The following is a 21,044-nucleotide window of genomic DNA, read 5'->3' as shown; positions in this document are numbered from 1 at the left end:
TACTCCTCTAGAACTCTAATCTGTGGTCTTTGTTAGTTTTACAGATCAAAATGATGACCAACACAGAAACTCAGCAGGAAATAAAGACCCAGATGCATTTGTCAAAACAGCAATCAGGATAAGAATTAAGCAGGAAACTGTAAACTATTTCTTTATTACATGTTGAAAAACTTGTGTACATAAGTACTTTGGACTTTGCCATCTGTTTCTGTATTTCCTTGCTTCTGGTTTCCATCATCTTGTCTAATGTTGGTTTGTCTGAAGTTCATTTTAGTGAACCAGAATTTTGATTGAGAGATCCCATTGCTGGTATCACACGCAGTTATCTGCTAGTGAGGAAAACAAACAGCAATACTGGAGTCATAAATCTCTCTCAGGTCAAGAAACCAAAAATGGATCAACACTTTTCCTTCAACAGTGCTACCTTAGCAGCCTTCACCTTGAGGTGTGAGCTATATTTTGTAGCTGCCAAGGGGAACTTGCTTAAAGATGAATAAACACAGATACGGGAGTAGGGGTTTGCCTACACTGCCATGGTGTCCACTACTGTCTCCAAGACTAGCTCCTTTTGTTTCCCCTTGAAAGTCTCTATCCTCACCACACCTCTTTTCCTTACCCTAAGTATAAAACTGAATCATAGAAAGGTTTTGGTTAGAAAGGATCTTCAAAAATCATCTTGTCCAACCCCCCTGCCATGGGCAGGGACATCTTTTGCTGATAGCTCTGTCCCAGTTCACCTCTATGTGATATGGACCCTCAACTTCCTCGTAGTTTTGACCTCTTTTTTAATCTAGGAGCTCTGAAAGCAAGTTCTTGTCCTGCCCCCTGGATTCACGGACCCCACAGATACCTGGATTTATGCAGTCCTGTGTTAGTGCTTCAGAAGAGAAGACAGAGTGACTAATAATCAAGAGGAGTAAAAAAAAACAAGAGAGGAAAGCAAAGGAGGCAAAGTAGGACTGGCAGGTAAGTGGCCTGAAATCTAATTGGTCAAACAGAGACTTGTCTGACCTTGAGTAACTTCACATCTATATTTCCCTTCCAACTTCTTCTCACTTCTTGGGTCTGTCTACACTAGTATTTGAGTTTAGGCAGGGATTGTATTTTTGAAAAGACTCTCCCTGACTTCCCATGCTTTGATTTGCTGTGTTGAAGGATCTCAGAGCATGCAAGCTGCACTCTTTTCAGATGAAACTAAGCTAGAAGACATGTTCCAAGACTGTCCCCTGCACTCCAACCAATCCTGGGCATCCTGTCCTTTGGTTAAGACAGAAGCTAGTCCAAAGTATCCCCCAATACCTACCATGGGGATATCAGGTCATCAGCAATAACTGTCTCAATACCTAATACAGGCACAACCTTCATCACCACAATTATATGAGTATTCCAAAGCAGAGAGAGGTTCCAGCAATCTGACTCCAGAGTGCATAGCACAACGGGGCCCTAGCTACAGCTTGGGCAAGCTCTTGGTACCGCTACAATGCAGTTGAAGAATGATGAACTGCTTCATTACCGTTCTCATCTTCTGTGAAGACTGTCTGTCCCTTAAAGATTTTTGTCCCTACTTGTATCTCCCCTGGGCGCATGAAGGGTCCACTTATTCTGTAGTCCTTACACAGCTTAGTGAGGATCTCGCTTGGCTTGGTTGCATCTCGCCACGCATTGTACCCTTCTCTGCAAGGAAGGAACAGAGAATGAAGAGAAATGGGTGAGGTTTTCCTTCAGCAAAATGCACTGACAAATCATGAGTTTGCATGCAGAAATTTACTTCATGGTGAGTGGCCCTGACATCTGCTCAGCCAAACTTTTCATTTGAATTGTCCAGCACTACTTCTTACTTGAGACACACCCTCTGCCTGCTCAGGTCCAGGGGCCATCCACTCTTTTCTCTTAAAACACAGGAAAAGTTGAGGCAGCCTTATCCACAGCTTAGATTAAGCAGCCCAGGCATTGGCATGCTCCCCAAGAGGAAAAGGACCAGAGCTCGTTCCCTGTTCTACCTAAAGGACTGAAGTCTACATATTCTACCTTCATTTAAGGAGAAGTGTTCTGTGGGTCCCACACGCAGAGGAGAAGTCAAGATTATCTGGACCTGGAACAAGCACATAAAGGAACCTCACACTGGAGACTGACCTGGCAAGGGGAATCTTGGGGTTTGGTCTGTGCTCCTGGGTTGCTTTTTTACATTGTCTACCCTTTGTTTGTAGATAAAATAGAGAAACAATCATAGGAGAAGAACACCAAACCTGCATCTCCCAAGTTAGTGCCCCACTCCAGGGCAACGGAGTTATCTTAGTTTGACTTTCTCTGCATTAATCTTTGTGCACATGTCTTTGAGATTGCAGCTGTATGTCAGGGACCAGGAGCTCAACACCACCGCCCCGTGACTCATCACTGTTACAGGGGCCACACCAGCAGCCCCACTCTGCTCCCACCCTCCCCCAGACCCACGCCGGTCCCGCTGTTCTTGCTGCAGTCACTCCAGCTGCAGCTGAATGATGGAGAGCAGAATATTCAAGGCTGAATAATACAGCCCTGCCATAACTTCTCTGGCAGATGTTTTTCCATTTGCCCTTTATGCCTGTCCAAAGGCAGTTTGTCATGCAGGGATGTTATACATAGGCTGCTTACTATCTAAAATACTTGGTGAACAAACAGTGTTGTTAATTTTAAAACATCCCCTTCCTGCTGAGGCTGGCAGCTACCCAGAGCCACTGCTAGGCTCTTTGGTGAATTTTAATTAAAATACCTCCTGTGACACTTTTGTGCTGGAGAAAGCATAATATTTAGCCACATCTGGAATTTCTCCTTCAAGTGAAGTCATTCACAGTGTGCTCTGTTGCTGTCTGAAGAGGTACTTACATTTCATATTGACTTTGTAACCCACAGGTAGCTCGATGCCTGCTGTAGAAACGATTTTCCAAATCGATTTTAGTCTCTCCTATGAGATCATCTGTTCCCACGAAGTCATGGTCATAGATCAGGACTGTGAGCAAGGAATCTTTGGGGAATGTAGCTTGGATTTCAAATGATCTACAGCAAAAATTGAGACCTATGTGCAGTCAAATCAGTTTTTAAGCCTAAAAGACTAAGTTAATGAATACTATGCAAACAACACATGGACAGTGTATTTTCTAAAAAGCAGTGGGATTTTTTTGGTAGTGGTTTTTGTTTCAATGAAATACCTGAATATATGAGAAACACACAGTGCAAAAGTATTTTCTTTCTCCTGCTTTTCTACCACTCCTTACACACTTTTAAGATTATTCCTACCTACAGTAGGCAGAGCACTGGGATGGAGATGGTCAGCTGCAATGATTTATCCTGAATCCAATAAAGGTGGAAGTACGGAAATTACGAGGTTAACAAAGCTGTTTGTAAGAGTTCTCACATGCTTTTCAGAACTCTCAAAAGGGACATCTGAGTCTTTTTTGTTTTATTCCAAAAGCTTCAGATTAAATATTGAATACAGGAGTCTGGGGACACCCAACAAAACAATCAGGCAAAAGCTTTAAACAACTCTCAAAAAAACAAAGACCAGAACTCCCTTTCCCTCAGTTTTTCAAGGATAAGAATCATTGTCATTGAGATGTTGCAGGAAGCTGAAAATATAAAAGTGATTTTAAAAGGGATTTGAGAAATTTGTGAAAGATAGGACATCCTCATCATCACAATGCTGGCTCCAAATTTCTCCAAAGCACAGGCAAAACTGAGTTTTGTCTCCTGAGGAACAAGTTTTGTCCTTTTTCTCAAAGTAGCCAAAGTGAGTTTTGTAGCAGTAGCAGAGCAGTTTTTGGAGGAGAGAGAGGTTTGGGAATGGTCTGGGATTGCTAGAGGTTGCTGGTGCCATGCTGACCACGGCTTTCAGGATGACGAGATGTTGTTTACAATGACTGATGCTACTGCTGTGAAGGAGTTGCTGGTCCAGTCACCCGTGTTGCCACTGGCAGCAGCAGCAAGGACGATCCGAATGAGCAGCCCATTCCTAACCTTGTCTACAACAAACAAAGTGGTGATTTCCCATTCCATCTATATGCATCTATAATAGCTGCGCTTTACAGTTTGTCATAATGATGGGTCAGTTGCAACCTCTACTAAGGAAGACCTTAAATCACAGAAACTGAGATGGCATGCTATGGAGGGACCACTCTGTTCTTGCCTTTTTTCGTTACACTTTTTTCTTTAAGTCTCTGCGTTTGCAGGCAGGACCTTGGCCTAGGGGGCTTCCAGTCCAATGTAGTATAGTTTCTCTGTCTTAGTGTTCTCACAGAATAGCTCTATCTCAACCCAAAACATTTTCAACCTTCTTAAAACAGGGAAACTTACTGGCAAAAAGTCACAGCTATTAACATTAACAATATAAATGAGTATAAGGCATTGAGAATAAAAAATTGATGTTTACTGACAGTTTGGCCCTGGTTGCCCATTCAGAAGGCTGCGTGGGTTCAAAAATCAGCCTTTTTTGTCCTAGTCCTAAAATTATGAGGTTTATTTGGCACTCTATTCAACCTGAAATAGCAACAAAGATTGTGAAATCACACTTTACTGTGGTGATATTTATTTCACTTTAAACTTAACAATTGCATTAATTTGCATAGAGAAGATCATTTGTTGCCTCATTTCCTCTCATGTAACATTTTGCTAAATCTCTCACAGATTGCATTCTGTGATGTGTTTTGACTGGTACGAAAATGAAACCATTTATAATCATACAGGGTGACACCAATTCTCAACATTTTAAGCAGTAGAATTACAAAACATACAAACAGGCAGAAATCAGCATACAACAAATGGTTTGTAATAGTAACAGCAATGTCAGTGGCAAGTGATAAAGCAGAAATCACCCCTGAATAACAAAATAAGCCATCACTGACCTTCCAAATACTGGGTTTAGCTGCTTGGGGATGTAGTTTTCCCTGTCTTTAATTTCTGTGCTGCCCAGTCTTAGCACAATGTAGGGATCTGACTTGCCATCTGGATCAGCTGGGCTGAGGTTAAACGCCTGTTGGGAAGAAAGACAGTGTCCTCAAGAAGCTTCCTTAAATGCAGCACAGTCATGACACAGGACCATGGGTTTCCTGCCCAGTCCTGGGTGTTCTGGAAGTGCAGAGGCTTCGCTTGCCTCGTGTAATATAAAATTCTACAATTAGCTTTGCAGGCTACAGGGAAAAGATGATCTGGAGAAGACAGTTTGCAAAGGTGAAGCAGGTATAAGAGCTGTCCCATCACTAAGATGGAAAGAGATGAGCAGGAGATGCAACACTGGGGAAGAAGCTGGCTGCATCAATGCATGTAGGATTCAGGAAAGGTTTCCCAAAAATATTGGTCCAGATCCTTAAACACAGCAAAGTAACTCTTCAGACTGTGTTTACGAGATGGCTTGGAAGTCTTTATATTCAGGAAATAAAGCAATCTCTTCCTGTTCTTCTCTTCAGTTTTGTTTGCCATTGTCTCTTTGCATGCGATTCTTCCCCTCTTGATCACCTGCAACTCTTATTTCTCTGAAATACCAGCTCCTTCTACCCCTTCTACTTACCACATCACATGTTCTCATCATGTTGTCCACTATATTTCAACCTCTTTCTCCATCCTGTCACTTATTCACAACATCTACCACTTTGATTGCATGCAATTCGTAGCCCTCAAAAAAAAAAAAAAAAGCTCCCATTTCTCCCTTGCTGAGGTTTTGTTTAAATGTGTGTCATTTTTAAACAACTCTACTGATTAAAACTGGCTACATTTGCACTATGTGGCTGGAACAGGTTGTCCATACTATGTTAGTCATGCCTCTAGCCCTTTCAGTTTGAACAAGTGATTCTCCAATCTTGTGATTTATCATGAGGAATATGCAATGTTTTCTACTTTGAACAACCATTTCTACGACATGAAACATTGTCTGAAATATGACCCCCAAAAAATTCTACCACATGCGTAAGGATTTTCAGAAGCTTCATTGCAAGGACACTGGAGATAAACTGAGTTGAAAAGAAATGGCCACATTATTTCAAGGTTAAAAGAACATCTGTCCACTTACCGCCACAATATAAACCCTGATGAGGACTTGGACAGAGTGGTTTGGTGGTATCCCTTGCAGGATGCGGGGCTGCCCTCCGTCCAGCAAGCTGCCATCCTCAGGACGTGGGTATATGCAGAAGGAGCCCTAGTAATACATTCTCTTTTATCCTCCTCGAAAACAGATCAAGTGCAATACAAAAACAACCCGTTGAATGCAAACAAAACATTATTCATGCAGCCTGTGCTGCAGCATGTACATACACACAACATATTTTGTGGTACCACTTAAAGGGAGCACAGGCTTTAGTGCACTTAACATCATATTTTAAAATGTCTTTGCTCTGTAATGTGGTACTATCATCACAGCTAGATTGCTGCAAGAAGTACTCACATGCTCTTAGCTCTCTATTATTTAAAGTACTAACACCTGCAGGTGTTCTAGATCTAGTTTTCTTAGTATTAATATTATAAAAATAATGCTTTACTCTTAACTGTATGTTTGCAAATTGATAATTCCACTGGGTTAGTTTCACAATAGTGTGACTGGAATTCAGCTGTATTTTTGCAGCCACCCTACAACTCGTATAAATCAATATTGACTCATGCTGCTCAGTAGCTCATACTGCCTGAAAGCAGCTAGCAAGTCATTTGAACAGAAATTTGCATTGCAAACTAATTGAGGTATCAATAAGTTTAATCTGTTCCTTTAAACTACAAAGTCTTTGAAGTCCTACTAACATTATTCATGCTATGAACTATGTTTTTAGATTGCCTAATGGTGCCCTGGATCAGACTGTGCAATTGTTTCCAGCAGGAGTAGCTGTAAAGGCCTCCATTTAAATGACTGAAAATTACGTATAAGGTGCTGTAACTGACAGTGCAGTAATAAAGTTGCATGAGTGGAATCTGGACTACATAATATATTTCTTCTTCCCTCCTGTGATTTAAAACTTTTTTGTAATTCCTTGTTTCAAAACAACGGTGAACACCTGGTGCTGGATGCTGCTTTCATCTATCAGATAATGGGAAAGGTAAAATACGACTCTAGACTCAATAAAAGTGATAATTCTATTTACAACAGACTGTCAATGTCTTTTTCTTTCATCTTTGGTATACCTGAAATATGCATGGAAACATAAAGTCACTAAATTATTACCTGTTTAATCAACATTAAATCTCACCTTAAATTTTCCTATTATTCTGTCTTCAGAGTCAGCATTAACTTCATCATTAGATTTTCCTCTTAAGAGCTGGAAAGTTTTCACCCAGTCCTCAAAGTTATTAAATTCACTCTCCAAGTCTCCTTCATAAATCTTTGAAAATAGGAGAATGCTTATTTTTTGTGGTGCAGTGAATATAGTTATAGCAACTTTTTTATTACAGGATGACTAGAAATCTATTTTGACTCAAAATACAGATTTTAATAAAACCAAGGTTCTGCAAAAGTCCTTGGGGAAAAAAAGTTAATTCCTCACTTAAAAAAGGAGCAATTTTGTCCTTAACCAAAGTCCTTCCCAATTGCTGGAATAGCATGTTAATGCAGCAGGTAGAAGTGTCTCTGTCATGGCCAGCAGGTCAAGGGAGGGGATTCTGCCCCTCTACTCTGCTCTCATCAGACCCCACCTGGAATACTGCATTCAGTTCCAGAGTCCCCAACACAAGGACGTGGAGCTGCAGAAGCGAGTCCAGAGGAGGGCCACGAAAATGATCCGAGGGCTGGAGCACCTCTCCTATGAAGACAGGCTGAGCGAGTTGGGGCTGTTCAGCCTGGAGAAGAGAGGGCTCTGGGGAGACCTTCTAACCTGAAGGGGGCCTACAAGAAAGCTGGAGAGGGACTTTTTGCAAGGGCGTGTAGTGATAGGACAAGAGGCAATGGATTTAAATTGAAAGAGGGTAGATTTAGATTAGATCTAAGGAAGAAATTCTTCCCTCTGAGGGTGGGAGGCACTGGAAGAGGTTGCCCAAAGAAGTTGTGGATGTCCCATCCCTGGAAATGTTCAAGGCCAGGTTGGATGGGGCTTTGAGCAACGTCATGTAGTGGAAGGTGTCCCTGCCTGTGTCAGGGGGATTGGAACTAGGTGACCTTTAAGGTCCCTCTCAACCCAAACCATGTTATGATTCTATAGAAGGGCCAGAATGAACAGGTGTGTGGATGAAAAACCATGTGGATGTGCTGCTCTTTGCTTCTGTTTCCTCTCTGCAATGTGCCTTTGATGTACTGACCCATTCTGTTATGTTAATGCGTCAGAACATGAAAGCAAAGCAGACAATAATAAAGTGCTGTGAGGACAGATGTTTAGGATAGGTAAAAAGACCAAATCTTTTTTTAAAAGGAAAGTGGTTTTTTCAGCACTTTCCCCCTGTACTTTATGAAGTGTTATTCACTGTGAAATAGAAGGGCCTGGACTAGTGCCATCTCTTAAAAAACGGAAAGAGCTGTTTCAAATTCACCTTTATTCACCTACAATCTAATCCAAGCAGTGCTAATCTTTTCAAACCTCCTCATCTCTCCAGTCATTTTGCATGGCCCATGTAGTTTTCTTTGAATTCCTCCCATCGTTATCCAGCCGAATCTAAAGCACGCTGAATATCACCTCCCCATCAGGGAGGATATACTAGTGATTGCAGAGATGTTTTCCACATTCTTTTTTAAAGTCATTCTTAATAAGATGTAATATTTCCAACATGAAATTTCTAATTTCCAAATTCAGTGTTTTAGAACGAACAACAAAATTGAACTTTCACTTAAGTCTCTCCGGGTGTGTCTATACTGGTAAGTTCAAAGTCCAAGGCCAAGCGGACCACGTCCACCCTATGAGACCCTGGTTTTCTCTGGGCCCCATGTGCTGATGTGCATTATCACCATCATTTTGTGTGTTCTATTTATTTTAAAGCGTCAAATAAATGTAAGGTGGGTTTGCTAAACTCAGCTGCTGATGTCAAGCTTTGGGGAGGCAGTGAATAACAGCCTTACTTCTCAGCCTTACTTCTCTCTTACCTGCAGTGTTGCTAGGTTTGGAGATTCTTTCTCTTTCCTTTTCAATGTCTTTTCTTTCTTCTTTTTGTCTGGCTCCTCTTCTATGATCAATGCAATGTGGTCAGAAGTCTGCTTATCTGCAGAGAGTTCATGACATCATGTAAGTTTAATGAGCAAAGCATATTAAATGCTTCAGATAAGGATGTAAAATACATTTTAATGAGTCGCCCTCGCTCCTTCTCCGTTCATTCTTCTACTGCCAAGCCCAGGGTCGTCTCTTTTTCCATCACTCCTCCCAAGCAGAGAGGTGGCATTTTATCGTCTCCGTGGCTGACAGTCTTCCTTATGTTCTTGCTGGACCAAGTGTGATGGTGTCCTGTATCACTCCTTTTCTGCAGGCCACCTCCTGGAATGCTCTTTCCTTCCTCTCTAACTCCTCTGAGATGCAAACTAACAGATATTAACAGCTTTCACATAATATTTACGGCTTATTTAAAACTGGAAGCTGCTATTTAGGCTGCCTGGTACTTCAGATATCAGATGATCCAAGTCCTTCTCTGCTCAAGGGTATCACAAAATAGAGTGTATCTCATCTTGGAAAAGCTCAGAAGTATGAAAAATAGGAGGAGGTATCTGACCAGCCTCAAGCCAGACTCAGAACACTGAGAGGGGACTTTCCAACAAATAGAGGGTGAGCCCTCAAAAATGACACTGAGACAGTTCAGTTCTTTGGCTGAAATCTGGATTTTGAGTTCATTTCACTTTCATTTTTTGAGTAGTTCATCTGTGTCTGATATCACTAAATATTTAGAAATATGCATATATTATATCAGTGCTGCTCTGTATGTATAATGCTTTTCATCACAGGTGAAAATCTGAAACAAAAAGCTATCAGAAGAGAATTTTCAAGATATGAAGCCATCAGTCAAAACCAATATGCCACAATTGCCTGAATAGCATGTGGGTGGATGTCACAGTGTCAAGTAAATTTCTAATTGTAAGTGAACATCACGCCTTCGTAGAACATTTTCTATCTAAATGTTTCCTCCGTGTGGACAAATGAGTTTCATTCAGAAACTGATCTCCACCTCATCTCTCAGCAGTCCTGATGATCACTGAAACACCATCAGCTGCTACTTCCAGAATGATACCATCTAACATTTAGGTTGTCTCTTCCATCCAAAGCAATCTCAACGTCTCCTTTAAAATAGAAATCACCTCAATCACTGGTGAAGTGCAGTCACCTCTGGCATGGGAAGATGCTATGGTTTTATTCTGAATAGCAGCTCTGTGTAAACACTAAACATTTGTTTTCTCTCGCAGTCTGCTCAAGCAGTCACATTTGTCAAAAAAAAAAAAAAATTCTAGATATCTGTTTGGTTGTGGGAGGCTCTGTTAAGCCCCAGAATATACATGTATGGAAACATATATATGTACAGAATCATAGAATCATAGCATGGTTTGGGTTGGAAGGGACCTCAACTAGTTCCAACCCCCCTGCCATGGGCAGGGAAACCCTCCACTATACCAGGTTGCCCAAAGCCTCATCCAACATACACAGAGCTCATTTCTGGCCGATTCTTTTAGGTTCTTGAACAAAAATTTTCCACTAGAATCTGAGCTAGACACAAAGCTTTTCAGTTATGGAAGTTAAACATATGACTACTGAGTCTCCTCAGTAGAAGCTGTTCCTACATCATTGATCCTGAATTGGATTCACATTTGAGAAGCTTATTTTTTTGAACCTGTTACAAATGCAACCTAAGATTAGGATAATCTTCACCATCATTTAGGATTTTGACTTTGTAAATCTTTGTGTATGAGATTTGCATGACAGGAAACTCATGTTAACCCAACACTGCCTGGGGAGTTTTAACCTACCCACTTTCTGATCAGCAGTAGGGGAAAGAATAATCCCTTATACTAGCATTACTCTGCTACCAGACATTAATTGCTGATGGCAAAATAGTAGAGAAGCAAAGTATTAGTAGTACAAAATAATAGAAAAATGCAAATAATTTACTTACTGTCTTCAGGTTTTCCCTCACTGGTAAAAATTCCTTTTGCCTTTCAAAAGAAAAAAATGATGGACAAACTTCTCATTATGAATGTAACATCGAAAAGGACACATTCAGCAGTAAATCTAAAACATTGCTCTTTCATAAGAGTTTGGGCATGCTGTGTGACTTACCTTTTGCATTTTGAGCACAGAAGCATAGTATTTTGACCACCAGTCAATAACATTTTCAGCTGATTCATCTGCAATTGTTCTTTTTCTCCTCTTTGTTGATCGTCGGGTGGATTTTTTCATACCCTACCAAAGCATGGGAAAAACACTATTAACTCTAGAACTGATTAAAAGTAGTCACCTGACTCATGACATCAAGCATGAACAGATGTATGCAAAGAAAATTTCAACCTCCAAAAGCTAAATAAAATGCAGTATGAATTAGCGTCTCTGTCTTTCATTCTAAGACACTTCATCAGGATCATCATATTATTAAAGCTATCTCTATATTACCTACCAATAATTCCAAAACTTTGAACATTTGAGACATTGCCACAGGAGCAACCCAGGCAATAGGCTTGTCCTGGTTTTGGCTGGGACAGAGTTAGTTCTTCTTTTTAGCGGCTAGACCTCTCTGTTTTGGTTTCAGTCTGGGACTTGTTTATGAGAAGAAAGTTGATAACACACTGATGCTTATAGTTGGCACTGAGACCTTGAGAACTTTTCAGCTTGCCATGTTCTCACCAGTGTGCAGGAGCACAACAGACTGAGGGGACCATGGCCGGGTCAAAGGGTCCACAATTCCCCTTGTGATTCGAACTTAGACTTAAGATTCAGGGCTAAATTGGTCATTGAAGAATTCCATATCATGCAACGTCATGCTCAGTATATAGATGGGGGTTGACCATGAAGAAGGGCCTTTGCTCTTCCCAGGGCTCTCACTCTCAGATTCTCGGAGTGTTCTCTCTCTCTCTCACTCTCTTCTCAGGCCTCACATTTGTCCGGGATTGCAGTGTTGAGACTTATCTGTTTTGGGATCACTAGTCGGGATGGGACAGGTGTTGGTCAGTGGGTGGTGAGTGATTGTACTGTGCATCACTTTTTTATATGCATTATTATCATTATACATATGTACATATTAATATATTATTATTACTAAATTGTTCATATCTCAACCCATGAGTCTCTTTCCCTTTTCCCCTTTAATCGTCTTCCCCATCTCCTGGCGGTGGGGGAGGGTGAGCAAGTGGTGGTGTTTAGTTGCCGGCCAGGATAAACACAACGAGGCTACATAGAGAAATAGATAATCTACATAGAGAAATAGCTATCGATGTTTTAAGGGATCAGAACATTCAGATACAAGTTGTTTTTTTCTGCTTAAGTCTGCAAGTATGGGATGAACATCCACACAGAAGGAGAGAAAGACAGTAACTATTAACAGAAGTAATGAAATTACGTAGGGTCAAAGCAGCATTGCTAACCAGTTCTCCCAAGGGCCAGCAAGATAGCATGAGTTAAGTAAGAGATTACCGTTTTATAAGGAAGGACTAAAGTCTATAAGACTGCAACAGAAAGTTAGCTAGCAGGTTTAGTTATATCCACCTTCTGTTTTCTCTCTTTCCCTGGTTCAGAGGCAGAGTGCTCAGGTTCAGTGGCAGGAAGTGTTGTGAGACATGGGTCTGGTTCTATCACCGTACATTTACCCTGCTCCACCTCGGCATAGATGTGATCAGCTAAAACTGGTTCTTCTCGGGATAACTCAGCAGGCTGGGATGACTCAGATGAAGCTGAAATTGAAACTTGGAGAGTTAGGCAACATTTTTCCAGAAATGGCTATTATCACATCTTGTGATCATCAAATGATCAAATCATTAAGGGTTTGACTCTACACTCAATGCAGTAAAGCATATCTTCCAAGTACATGCCTATTGTTAAGCCTCCAAGCAGGTCCTTTATCTTTTTATTCAGTGTTGGGATTTAGACATTTACCTTTCTCAGTTTCTGCAGTGTCTAGTCTGTTTGGTGTAGCCTGAGGACCCAACTGGGTCTTACATAGGAACTGCTTAAGGCAATTGATGGTGTGCGTTCCAACAAGAGTACTCCTCCCAAATGCTCTCCAGTCAACCACACAGATGCTTAGTGGTGGATGCAAGAGTTCATTTTCAGGCAGCTCCTAGTGAAGAAGTACAGATAGCAGCATGAGAATTACTAGAGGATATAAAGCATGTATAGAATGTTTGTCATGCACAGCAGTGAGACTGTCACTCTTCCCTCCCTCCTTCTCCCCTTACTCAAAACACAAAATGCATATGGCATAGGCAATATAGGTGCGCTCACAGTTTTCTGCAAAGTCTGGAGAAAGCCTTGTCCTTAAGAATACAAAGTGAACCATATGGACTGTGCTACTGAGTTGAGTCCCATGCCAACAGATACAGGCATCTCTTGTTAGAACAAACCAGGAGAATCAGGAATGTTCAGAAGGAATTAATGCATGTTGAAAGTTGTGTGTCTTAATGCTATTGCTGCTTTGTTGCTACCTATCTGCCTCAGTTTGCCCAACCATGACATGTGGACACTCGGTGGTTACATGCTTTGCGGGATGTATAACAGAAGGGAAAACAGCTCTTTGGACATGTGACGTACAATGGAAGCTAAAAATACTGTAGTAATTGTACTTTGGTATCCGAGTTAGTGTTTTGTTATCCTTTTGTCTTATAAACTAACTTCTTCTCTCCTGATGCTAGCAACTAGAGAAAATCTAACAGATGATTTTTTTCTGATGCTGACCTTTGTCCACTAAAAGTACCAGCTCTTATAACCCAGCCAACAGGAGATAATTAAATTTCCAGTCCATAACAGCAAGTGTTACAATATGAAAAAGTCCAGAGCTCATGAGCCAGAAATGATCAATCTCCTTAATAGCCCAGTAACACACAAAGGAAAATTAAAAGAATTGAAAGAAAATAAAGGAGACTGAGCACTACCCTGCAAAACGGGAAAGGAGGAGGAAAAAGTACCAAAAATATCCCTGTTGTCAGCCAACAAGTTTCAACCTATCCGTAAAAATCTGACTGTAACATATTTCTTTGCCTACTTGGGACATAGCATGAGGAACATCATCTTCTTTTATCATACCTTTGCAGTAGAAGTCCTTTAAAGCATCTTCAAATCAGTAGCTTTTGATAAGAACTGATATCCCTTAGTATTTAATCAAGACACAGAGGAATTTATTTGACAAGAAATGAAGGAAATTAGTAATTAACACCTAACCAGAGAACAGGCAGGGAAGAAGCAGCAAGTTGTACGCACCACTTCAAACCAGTCTGCAAGGCCACTGAAATTGGGATTTTTCTTGTAGCTCTGGATGACAGAGGATTTCACTCCTTTCCCTGCGCATTCAATGAAAACCTGGGGGCGATCTACAGAGAGGAGCTGGACTTTCTTCAGCTCTCGAACGCCCCAAAACAGGACCTGTGGTGGGCAAAGAGAAACGTCAGTAGCCTGCAGAGACCCCTCAGCCTGGGGGAAGCCACTGCTAGGATCCCATCCCTTTGGGAATGCAGGACTACCAAAAAAACCCAAACAACTTAAATCCGATATTCAATAACCATTCAGGATTATGGTGGAAGTTAAAGCAATTAATAACATCCAACCGTTATCGAGGAGTTATTGCCATAATAATCACGTTTGCAAAAGTTGTCTTTTCAGCAGGCAAGGGGACTATTCATCTGAACAGCAGGGGCTCAGTTTGTCTAAAGTGTCAGAGCTGCTGAAGATCCAAACAAATCCCAGGTGAGCAGAGGTGATTAACAGAGGTTTGCCAGCTGAGCTAGCCCTCAGGTCTGTAATGGATGGCGAGAGGTCTCCAAGCAGCTTTCCTTCAAAGGACTGTGCTCCTGGTCTGGAGGACAAGAAGGAGATTGGGACTGTAAAATAGGTGTCTGCAGGAAAAATGGGACTTAATACAGCACATGCTGGGGGGGCCCTGAAGGAGAGAGCTGGGACAGTGAGGGATGGTTACGTTATGGTTGATGAGAGAAGCTGTGAGTCTCATGAAGCTGAAATGAAGACTGGAACCAAAAGGGAGCACTGGAGGCTTTGTGGACCACTAGAACGCTGGCAGGACTGAGGATTTGTGTGAGTCAAGGAGTGGCAAGGGGCACTGGAGGGGTGTGAGGACCAGTGAGATCTTGCTCTGTTGCAGGAGGTTGCCAGTTAAAATTGGGCCACAATTCTGTAGTTACAATGGCTCCATGGCCTTTTCCACCTGTATGAGATATTGTTTATATCATCTTAACAAAAATAGTTGTGTTACATTCATTCTGTGTTATTTCTTTGCTGGGTACCCTCTAGAGTTCATATTTCACCATATATATATATATATGCACTTCAACTATAAACTTGTTCTTGTTACAATTTAACTGTCTGGATCTGGTTGCAATTTCCCTGATTTTAAGATGTCCAAGGTATAAGACTGGGGAGTGGAGTTGTCCTGGGCTCCCTCCGGAACCAAGGGAGACAGAGACGCACTTCCAAAACGTAATTTAATCTGTTTAAGATTTGAATCACTCTTGGAGGGCAGCTACTCTGCTCTGCTGTCTAAACTAGAAGCGTACAGTGAAGATGCTTCTAAGCTTGGTGCCTTAGAGCCAGTTGGGATGAATGTCACAGCAGTGTAAAAAAAGAAAACGTACAAGCAGCACAAAGCAATCATACTGCAGAAACAGTGGGAAGGCCTTCACAGTACAATACTTAGAGGAACACCTAAATTTAAGGATTTAAGTTGTCCCTCTAGCATCAGCAGTGTAGTTAATGGACTTATTTGCCTTGCAGGGTTTGGTGTTAAAAAAAAATACTGCTAAGAAAAACTCTTCCCTATGTACAGAGAACAAGAGTTTAACTAAATGATACAGCAGAGCTAACAATTGTTCTCAACTTCTTGATCTTTGCAGGCAAAGCTGGAACTGCTTCTGGGCTCCTGAATGAGTATTTCTGGGCAAGGGCCTTCAGGTCATGCAAGCAGGGTCTGATGTGGCACAGCAAAATGGGCAAATAAGCAGCTGGTATGAAGGCTGCAGAATGAGTGACGGAGTGGTGGGGCCGGGCAGCATCCAGGCGTTACACTGACATGAAAAGCTGCCACATTTCCCTGCTTTCTAACATGCTGGGACTTTGGGCCCAGATGGGAGCTGACTGCTCACAGGTGCAAGAGAGGACAGGAGAGAAGGTGCAAACACCTGCACGAAGGCACGTCACATCGCTTGGCTGAAGTTTGGGACCCAGAATAAGCCTGCGAGGTGACCAATGTAGAACTTCATCTTCAGTGAGGTCAGCTGCAAGGGGAAGCTCTCCATCTCCTGAGGACACTTCCCTAGGCTGCACAAAGTGCAGGTCCACCTTAACCACGCTCTGCCATGGAGCAGTCCCTTCCCAGCAGGTCAGAACTGAGACATAGCCTTCGCTGGCCTCAGATGGAAGCACTGTCTCTGAGAATCATTCTGATCTGAGCTTATCATGTGTATTTTGGTATCCATATGCTATTTTTACATGATTCTATTGATTAGGATTTTAAAATCATCATCCCTTACTGTTACAGTTCAGTAAGAGACTAAAAGGAGATGAGGTTTGGAAACAGAAATATTCTAAGTAACTCACCTCCACTCTGTATTTGCTTAAAACAGGTCGGATGTTAGCTGGGACTGGGTAAATCTGGCCAACATCTGGTGGATCCAGTGGGGGAAGTCTGGCTGGATCTGACTCAGGAATCTGAAAAATTAAGCAGTCATAACTTAAGCTGATTTTTTTAAGAGTAAAACCAGTATCAGAAGTATCAATTTCATGAAGCTTTACAAGACCTATTGCAGAGCAGGCAGGTTGTGCTGTGAGAGCAATGTGACCTGGATTGCTATCTGTCATGCTGTGATGCCAAAACACTTGGCAGGAAGAGTATTCCATAGATAGGGTTTATGCACATTTCTGAAAAGAAAAGTCTCCTTTGTCCTAGCAGGACATAGTCTGCCCTAAAGACACGCGTGTACTGAAGCATGGTAATTCTATTTATTAAAAATGGAAAGCATGGTAACTCTATTTAACAAAAATCCAGTGTAAAACTGTTTAGAAGATTTTCACAGGAAAATTCTGGATCTGATTTTACTTTAAAAAGGCTAATGAACAGACAGTACACACCAGCTAAACCCCACGTTTGACAGACAGACATAATGCTCTTCAGCCACTACAAAGCAGAAGCCCTGCGTTGTTGCGTGTTGTCAGCATTAGAGAACTTGCAAATCTCATCTCCAGGGTTAGGGCTGGGTCTTCTCTATGTAACTACCAAACTCTTGTGGCAGGAGGCACTTACGTTCTTTATGTGTGACTGCACATACGCCTGCCTCACGTTTGGGAGCTTATTTGGGTGTGCGTGACTGCCCTGCGCCAGCTGGGTGGGAGGAGAGCCCACTCCACCACAGTTCTGAGGGTTGGCCATCTCTCTGCCTCTCCGTGCTCTGCTGCCTGTTTGGTTCACCTTCTGTGGGAAAGCTCCCTGGCTTCGTTTCCCAACCCCTTCCTAATTTTCAACAGTGTATTTATGACTGTCTCAGTCCGTGCAGGGCAAATCTGAAGCCTGGCCTGATTTAGCAAGCTTCTACATAAAAGAGTCAAAGCCAGTACCTGATGATCACTCCTACCAGAAGCTCAGGCTGTGGTAGCAGACCCAGTGCGAACACAGGTTTCACAGGTGAGATAACAACCCACAGACAGAGCTCGCCTCTGTTTCACATGAAGTACGGTCCCTAAAGCATACTGTATGTATGGCTTCTGGGAAAAAAGAAGCACAACTTCTGGGGTGCTTTGGCGTTCCTAAGTGACTTGTCACTGTTGAAAGGTGAAGCAGGTGAGATACAGCTCTCAAAGGAACTGTAAAGTTGAAGTCTTCTGCTTCTTTTAACTAGGCCATCTGTTTGTTGTCTGCAGCTATGTGCAGTTGTGTGGGAGTTTAGTTAGCATAAGGGAGAAAGGATGTATTCCTTAGTACCTGTTAGGTGAAGGAGGAGATGGGTGGAAAACGTATCTTCTAGCATAGCACCTGCACCATATGTGAGTATTCACATAATTAACAGCAACAATTCACATGCACATGTTTACGGACTTTCATCAGTAAAAAATCAATGCAATTAATTTAACAGATTTTGTGGAACTTGAGGCCAGAGATCTAGGTCTACTTTTGTTGTTCCCTGATGTATCTGGTTTCTATCAGCCACCTCTGTGGTGCTATTTAAAAAGCCAAACAGAAACATACAATTTTGTGAACAACACTTGCCTGTCTAGAAATCCACCTGTTTAGCTTTAACAATATTCAGAGATTCCAACTCTGTATTAACTGACTTTAAACGCTCCAAAAATTTACCCCATAATAGATTAACTGGTACTTTAACCAAAAAAAGAGGCAAAGACCATCTGAACCAGAACACGTACCAGATGTCATGTCCTTGCACAGGTCCACATCTCAGGGTACCCACTTTTATTGCATTATCTGACTTGGGTACCGATGACAGGTGATCAAGAAAAATACATTAGTCTGCATGATACAATGAGTTATGCATATGTAATTTCTAAACTGCACTATTTGTTTGTTTGTTTGAGAATATACATAGCTGTTTGTGTCTCCTCTTACAGCTGTGAGAAAGAATGAGTTCCAAAGGACATGGCTTAGGAGAGGAAGGCTGACAAGATCTCACATCTGACGACAGAACTGCCTCATAAGGAGTTTTATTAAACTGCACTCCAGGACTGCAAATCCTAAGACTGATATCAAATCAAGACTCCCTGGATCTTTACTTTCATTCTTTTTAAGTATTACAGTTAACTGAACAGTTCTCCAGTATATTGTTAGGCGCCCAGTTTTCCAAAATCTAACAACCACTAGTGGAGTTGAGAGTGTTTCTGTACTACACAGTGAATCTCTGTTAATTTGAGTGAAATTAGCTTGGTATAACTCAGAAAGGACTTCGCTTCACAGCCACAGTGAGACTGCACAGAATAAGAGGTGAAGAATGATATAGCTCTCAAATGACAGTAGAGGAAAATACCACAAGGTGTGTTTACAAGGGGATTTTGCTCTTTTACTTAAAAAAAATAAATCAGTAAATCCTGAGCCCACTTTGAGCAATATCAAGACTCATAGCATTTTTTTAGTCTACTATTTTTCTAAATGCCAGGATGCTTTGTTATAAGAATAATTCTATCCCTCAGCAAGTCCCAGCATAATAGCATTCATTTTGAGAAAGGAGCATTCACTTCTTACACAACACTTCTTCAGCTGAACCGAACGGTACCTGCAGAGCATGATATGTCATGGGAAAGGTGATGGGCTCAGAATAGGAATAAATTAGTGATGACAGATTTTTGTTCCCATCCTCACACAGATCATTATCAGGAAGTCCCTGATGTTGGAAGGAGCCACCGGCACATCAGCTCTGGGAGTGCTTTGAAGCCTGGCAGATGTTTATGTACATTTTTTCCTGAAAATTTCTTTAATGCCCATATTGCTATTATCTGCAATGCAAGAGGCTCTAGAGTGTTGTCATTGAGAAGAATAATACAGAACATGGAAATAAGGACTGCAGGGTCTTTACATACAGTTCTTGTCAGCTCTCTAGAGATATCTTAGGGGTATATCTGGATATACCTCAGAAGCAGTGCTCTTTCTTTTGTCCCAAAAGATGGCAAAATAAAATACGACTCTCTCTTCGTTCACCAAAAAATGGAGTTCAAGGAAGAAGCAGGAAAAATATGGCTAAGGTGTTAGGCTCTATCCCTAGGTACCCACCATAATGAGAAAATGTTCCACATGGTGTCATATTTTAGGCTTTCATCAAGAACATAACTAGCCCATCACGCTTAAAAGCCTGTTTTATCTTGGGAATATCTCCAAAATGTGTCATGGAGTTCCACATTTTTCCCATTTCAGATTTCAGAATAAACAGCTATAGGTTTTCAGCAGAGAGAAGTTTCCTCTAACTGGTGGCTCTACAAATTCCACTGAAATTCCCTGAAATCCCCGGCACAATGCACCCCACTGACACATCCGTTGGGCTAGCCCCAGAGGCACACTGAATTTGCCTTTTGTCTCACAGTTGGAAACCAGCATAACATTTCTCTTGCTATGTTAGGGGCATCTGAAAACTCAGTCTCCCTATTCCAATCCTGATTATTCACCGCTCCCTCTTCCTAAGAGAGAAAGTAGTCCTGAGAGCTTTGAGGTTGCTGCAGTCAGTGCCCTGACCAAAGAGCAGGTCATTGCAATGTCAGAGGGATTGTCACAGCTGTCTCTCAGGCCAGAGCCCAACTTGGGGCAGGGCAAGTAAGGGACAGATGAGGCTCAGAGCATGGGAGTGACAGAGATTTCAGAGGGACCATGAGGTCCAACAGCACAATGATCCTGCACCTGTTGCAATTCCCAATTCAAGAGGGTGGTGGTCCTCAATACCATGGCTGCTTTGTGAACCCAGGGTATAGAAGTCTAATGGTCCAGAAAGCTAGTTTACCTCCAGAAGCTCAAATGCAGCAAGAAGATCTCCTCCAGAAAGATTTCCACAATACACTGGGTGGTAAGCAAGTTTAGGTGGTTCATAGTTTTGATCAGCAAGTCTCACCACAGGGACAGCCACTGTAGACCCAATATATTCTGCTTTACCCTTAATAAAGGAGAAAACAGGTGTCAAATGCATTTGAATTTCATAGCTGTCATAGGAGCCAAGAAGATACAGAGTTTAGCATTGTGAAAAAATAAACTTCTCCTGAAGTGAACAGTAAGGTAAAATTCAAGGTAGCTATGAAATGGAGGAGCTGAGTACTTACTACCTCTTCAGAGCATCCAAAGTTCCTGAGCTCTATACTCAACCAGTGAGACTGTGTCAGTTTACATGATCGGAGACAAATCCGTGTCTCTCCAGACTTAGATACAATATTTACAGTGTGTGCAAGGGAGGTGGGGGCAAGATGCTTCTGATTTCTCTAAGGCAGTCTTTTGGAGCAAGATTCACT

The 21,044-nt window shown here is 41.8% G+C and overlaps 1 protein-coding gene across 2 annotated transcripts in view; it reads right to left on the bottom strand.

Moving 5' to 3' along the window:
• FER1L6 (fer-1 like family member 6) overlaps window positions 1–21,044 on the bottom strand; it is a 70,241-nt gene that overhangs the window by 15,442 nt on the left and 33,755 nt on the right. Inside the window, exons 21-33 of one of the 2 annotated variants that reach the window (XM_009989592.2) lie at window positions 20,546–20,695; window positions 16,656–16,766; window positions 14,310–14,471; window positions 12,990–13,173; window positions 12,603–12,787; window positions 11,184–11,306; window positions 11,020–11,059; window positions 9,014–9,129; window positions 7,197–7,328; window positions 6,035–6,160; window positions 4,875–5,002; window positions 2,863–3,033; window positions 1,514–1,674 (exon numbers count right to left, since the gene is read on the bottom strand). In XM_009989592.2, coding sequence (XP_009987894.2) covers window positions 1,514–1,674; window positions 2,863–3,033; window positions 4,875–5,002; window positions 6,035–6,160; window positions 7,197–7,328; window positions 9,014–9,129; window positions 11,020–11,059; window positions 11,184–11,306; window positions 12,603–12,787; window positions 12,990–13,173; window positions 14,310–14,471; window positions 16,656–16,766; window positions 20,546–20,695 — 1,789 coding nt within the window. Of the gene's footprint in view, window positions 1–1,513; window positions 1,675–2,862; window positions 3,034–4,874; window positions 5,003–6,034; window positions 6,161–7,196; window positions 7,329–9,013; window positions 9,130–11,019; window positions 11,060–11,183; window positions 11,307–12,602; window positions 12,800–12,989; window positions 13,174–14,309; window positions 14,472–16,655; window positions 16,767–20,545; window positions 20,696–21,044 lie in introns of both variants that reach the window. The other variant, XM_086609557.1, reaches the window with a different exon arrangement.

The sequence above is a fragment of the Tauraco erythrolophus genome, chromosome 3, assembly GCF_009769465.1.
Source record: "Tauraco erythrolophus isolate bTauEry1 chromosome 3, bTauEry1.pri, whole genome shotgun sequence".
In the NCBI taxonomy this organism is placed as follows: domain Eukaryota; kingdom Metazoa; phylum Chordata; class Aves; order Musophagiformes; family Musophagidae; genus Tauraco; species Tauraco erythrolophus.
The sequence above is the reverse complement of the archived record's forward strand: the minus strand, read 5'-3'. Positions and strand labels throughout refer to the sequence as shown.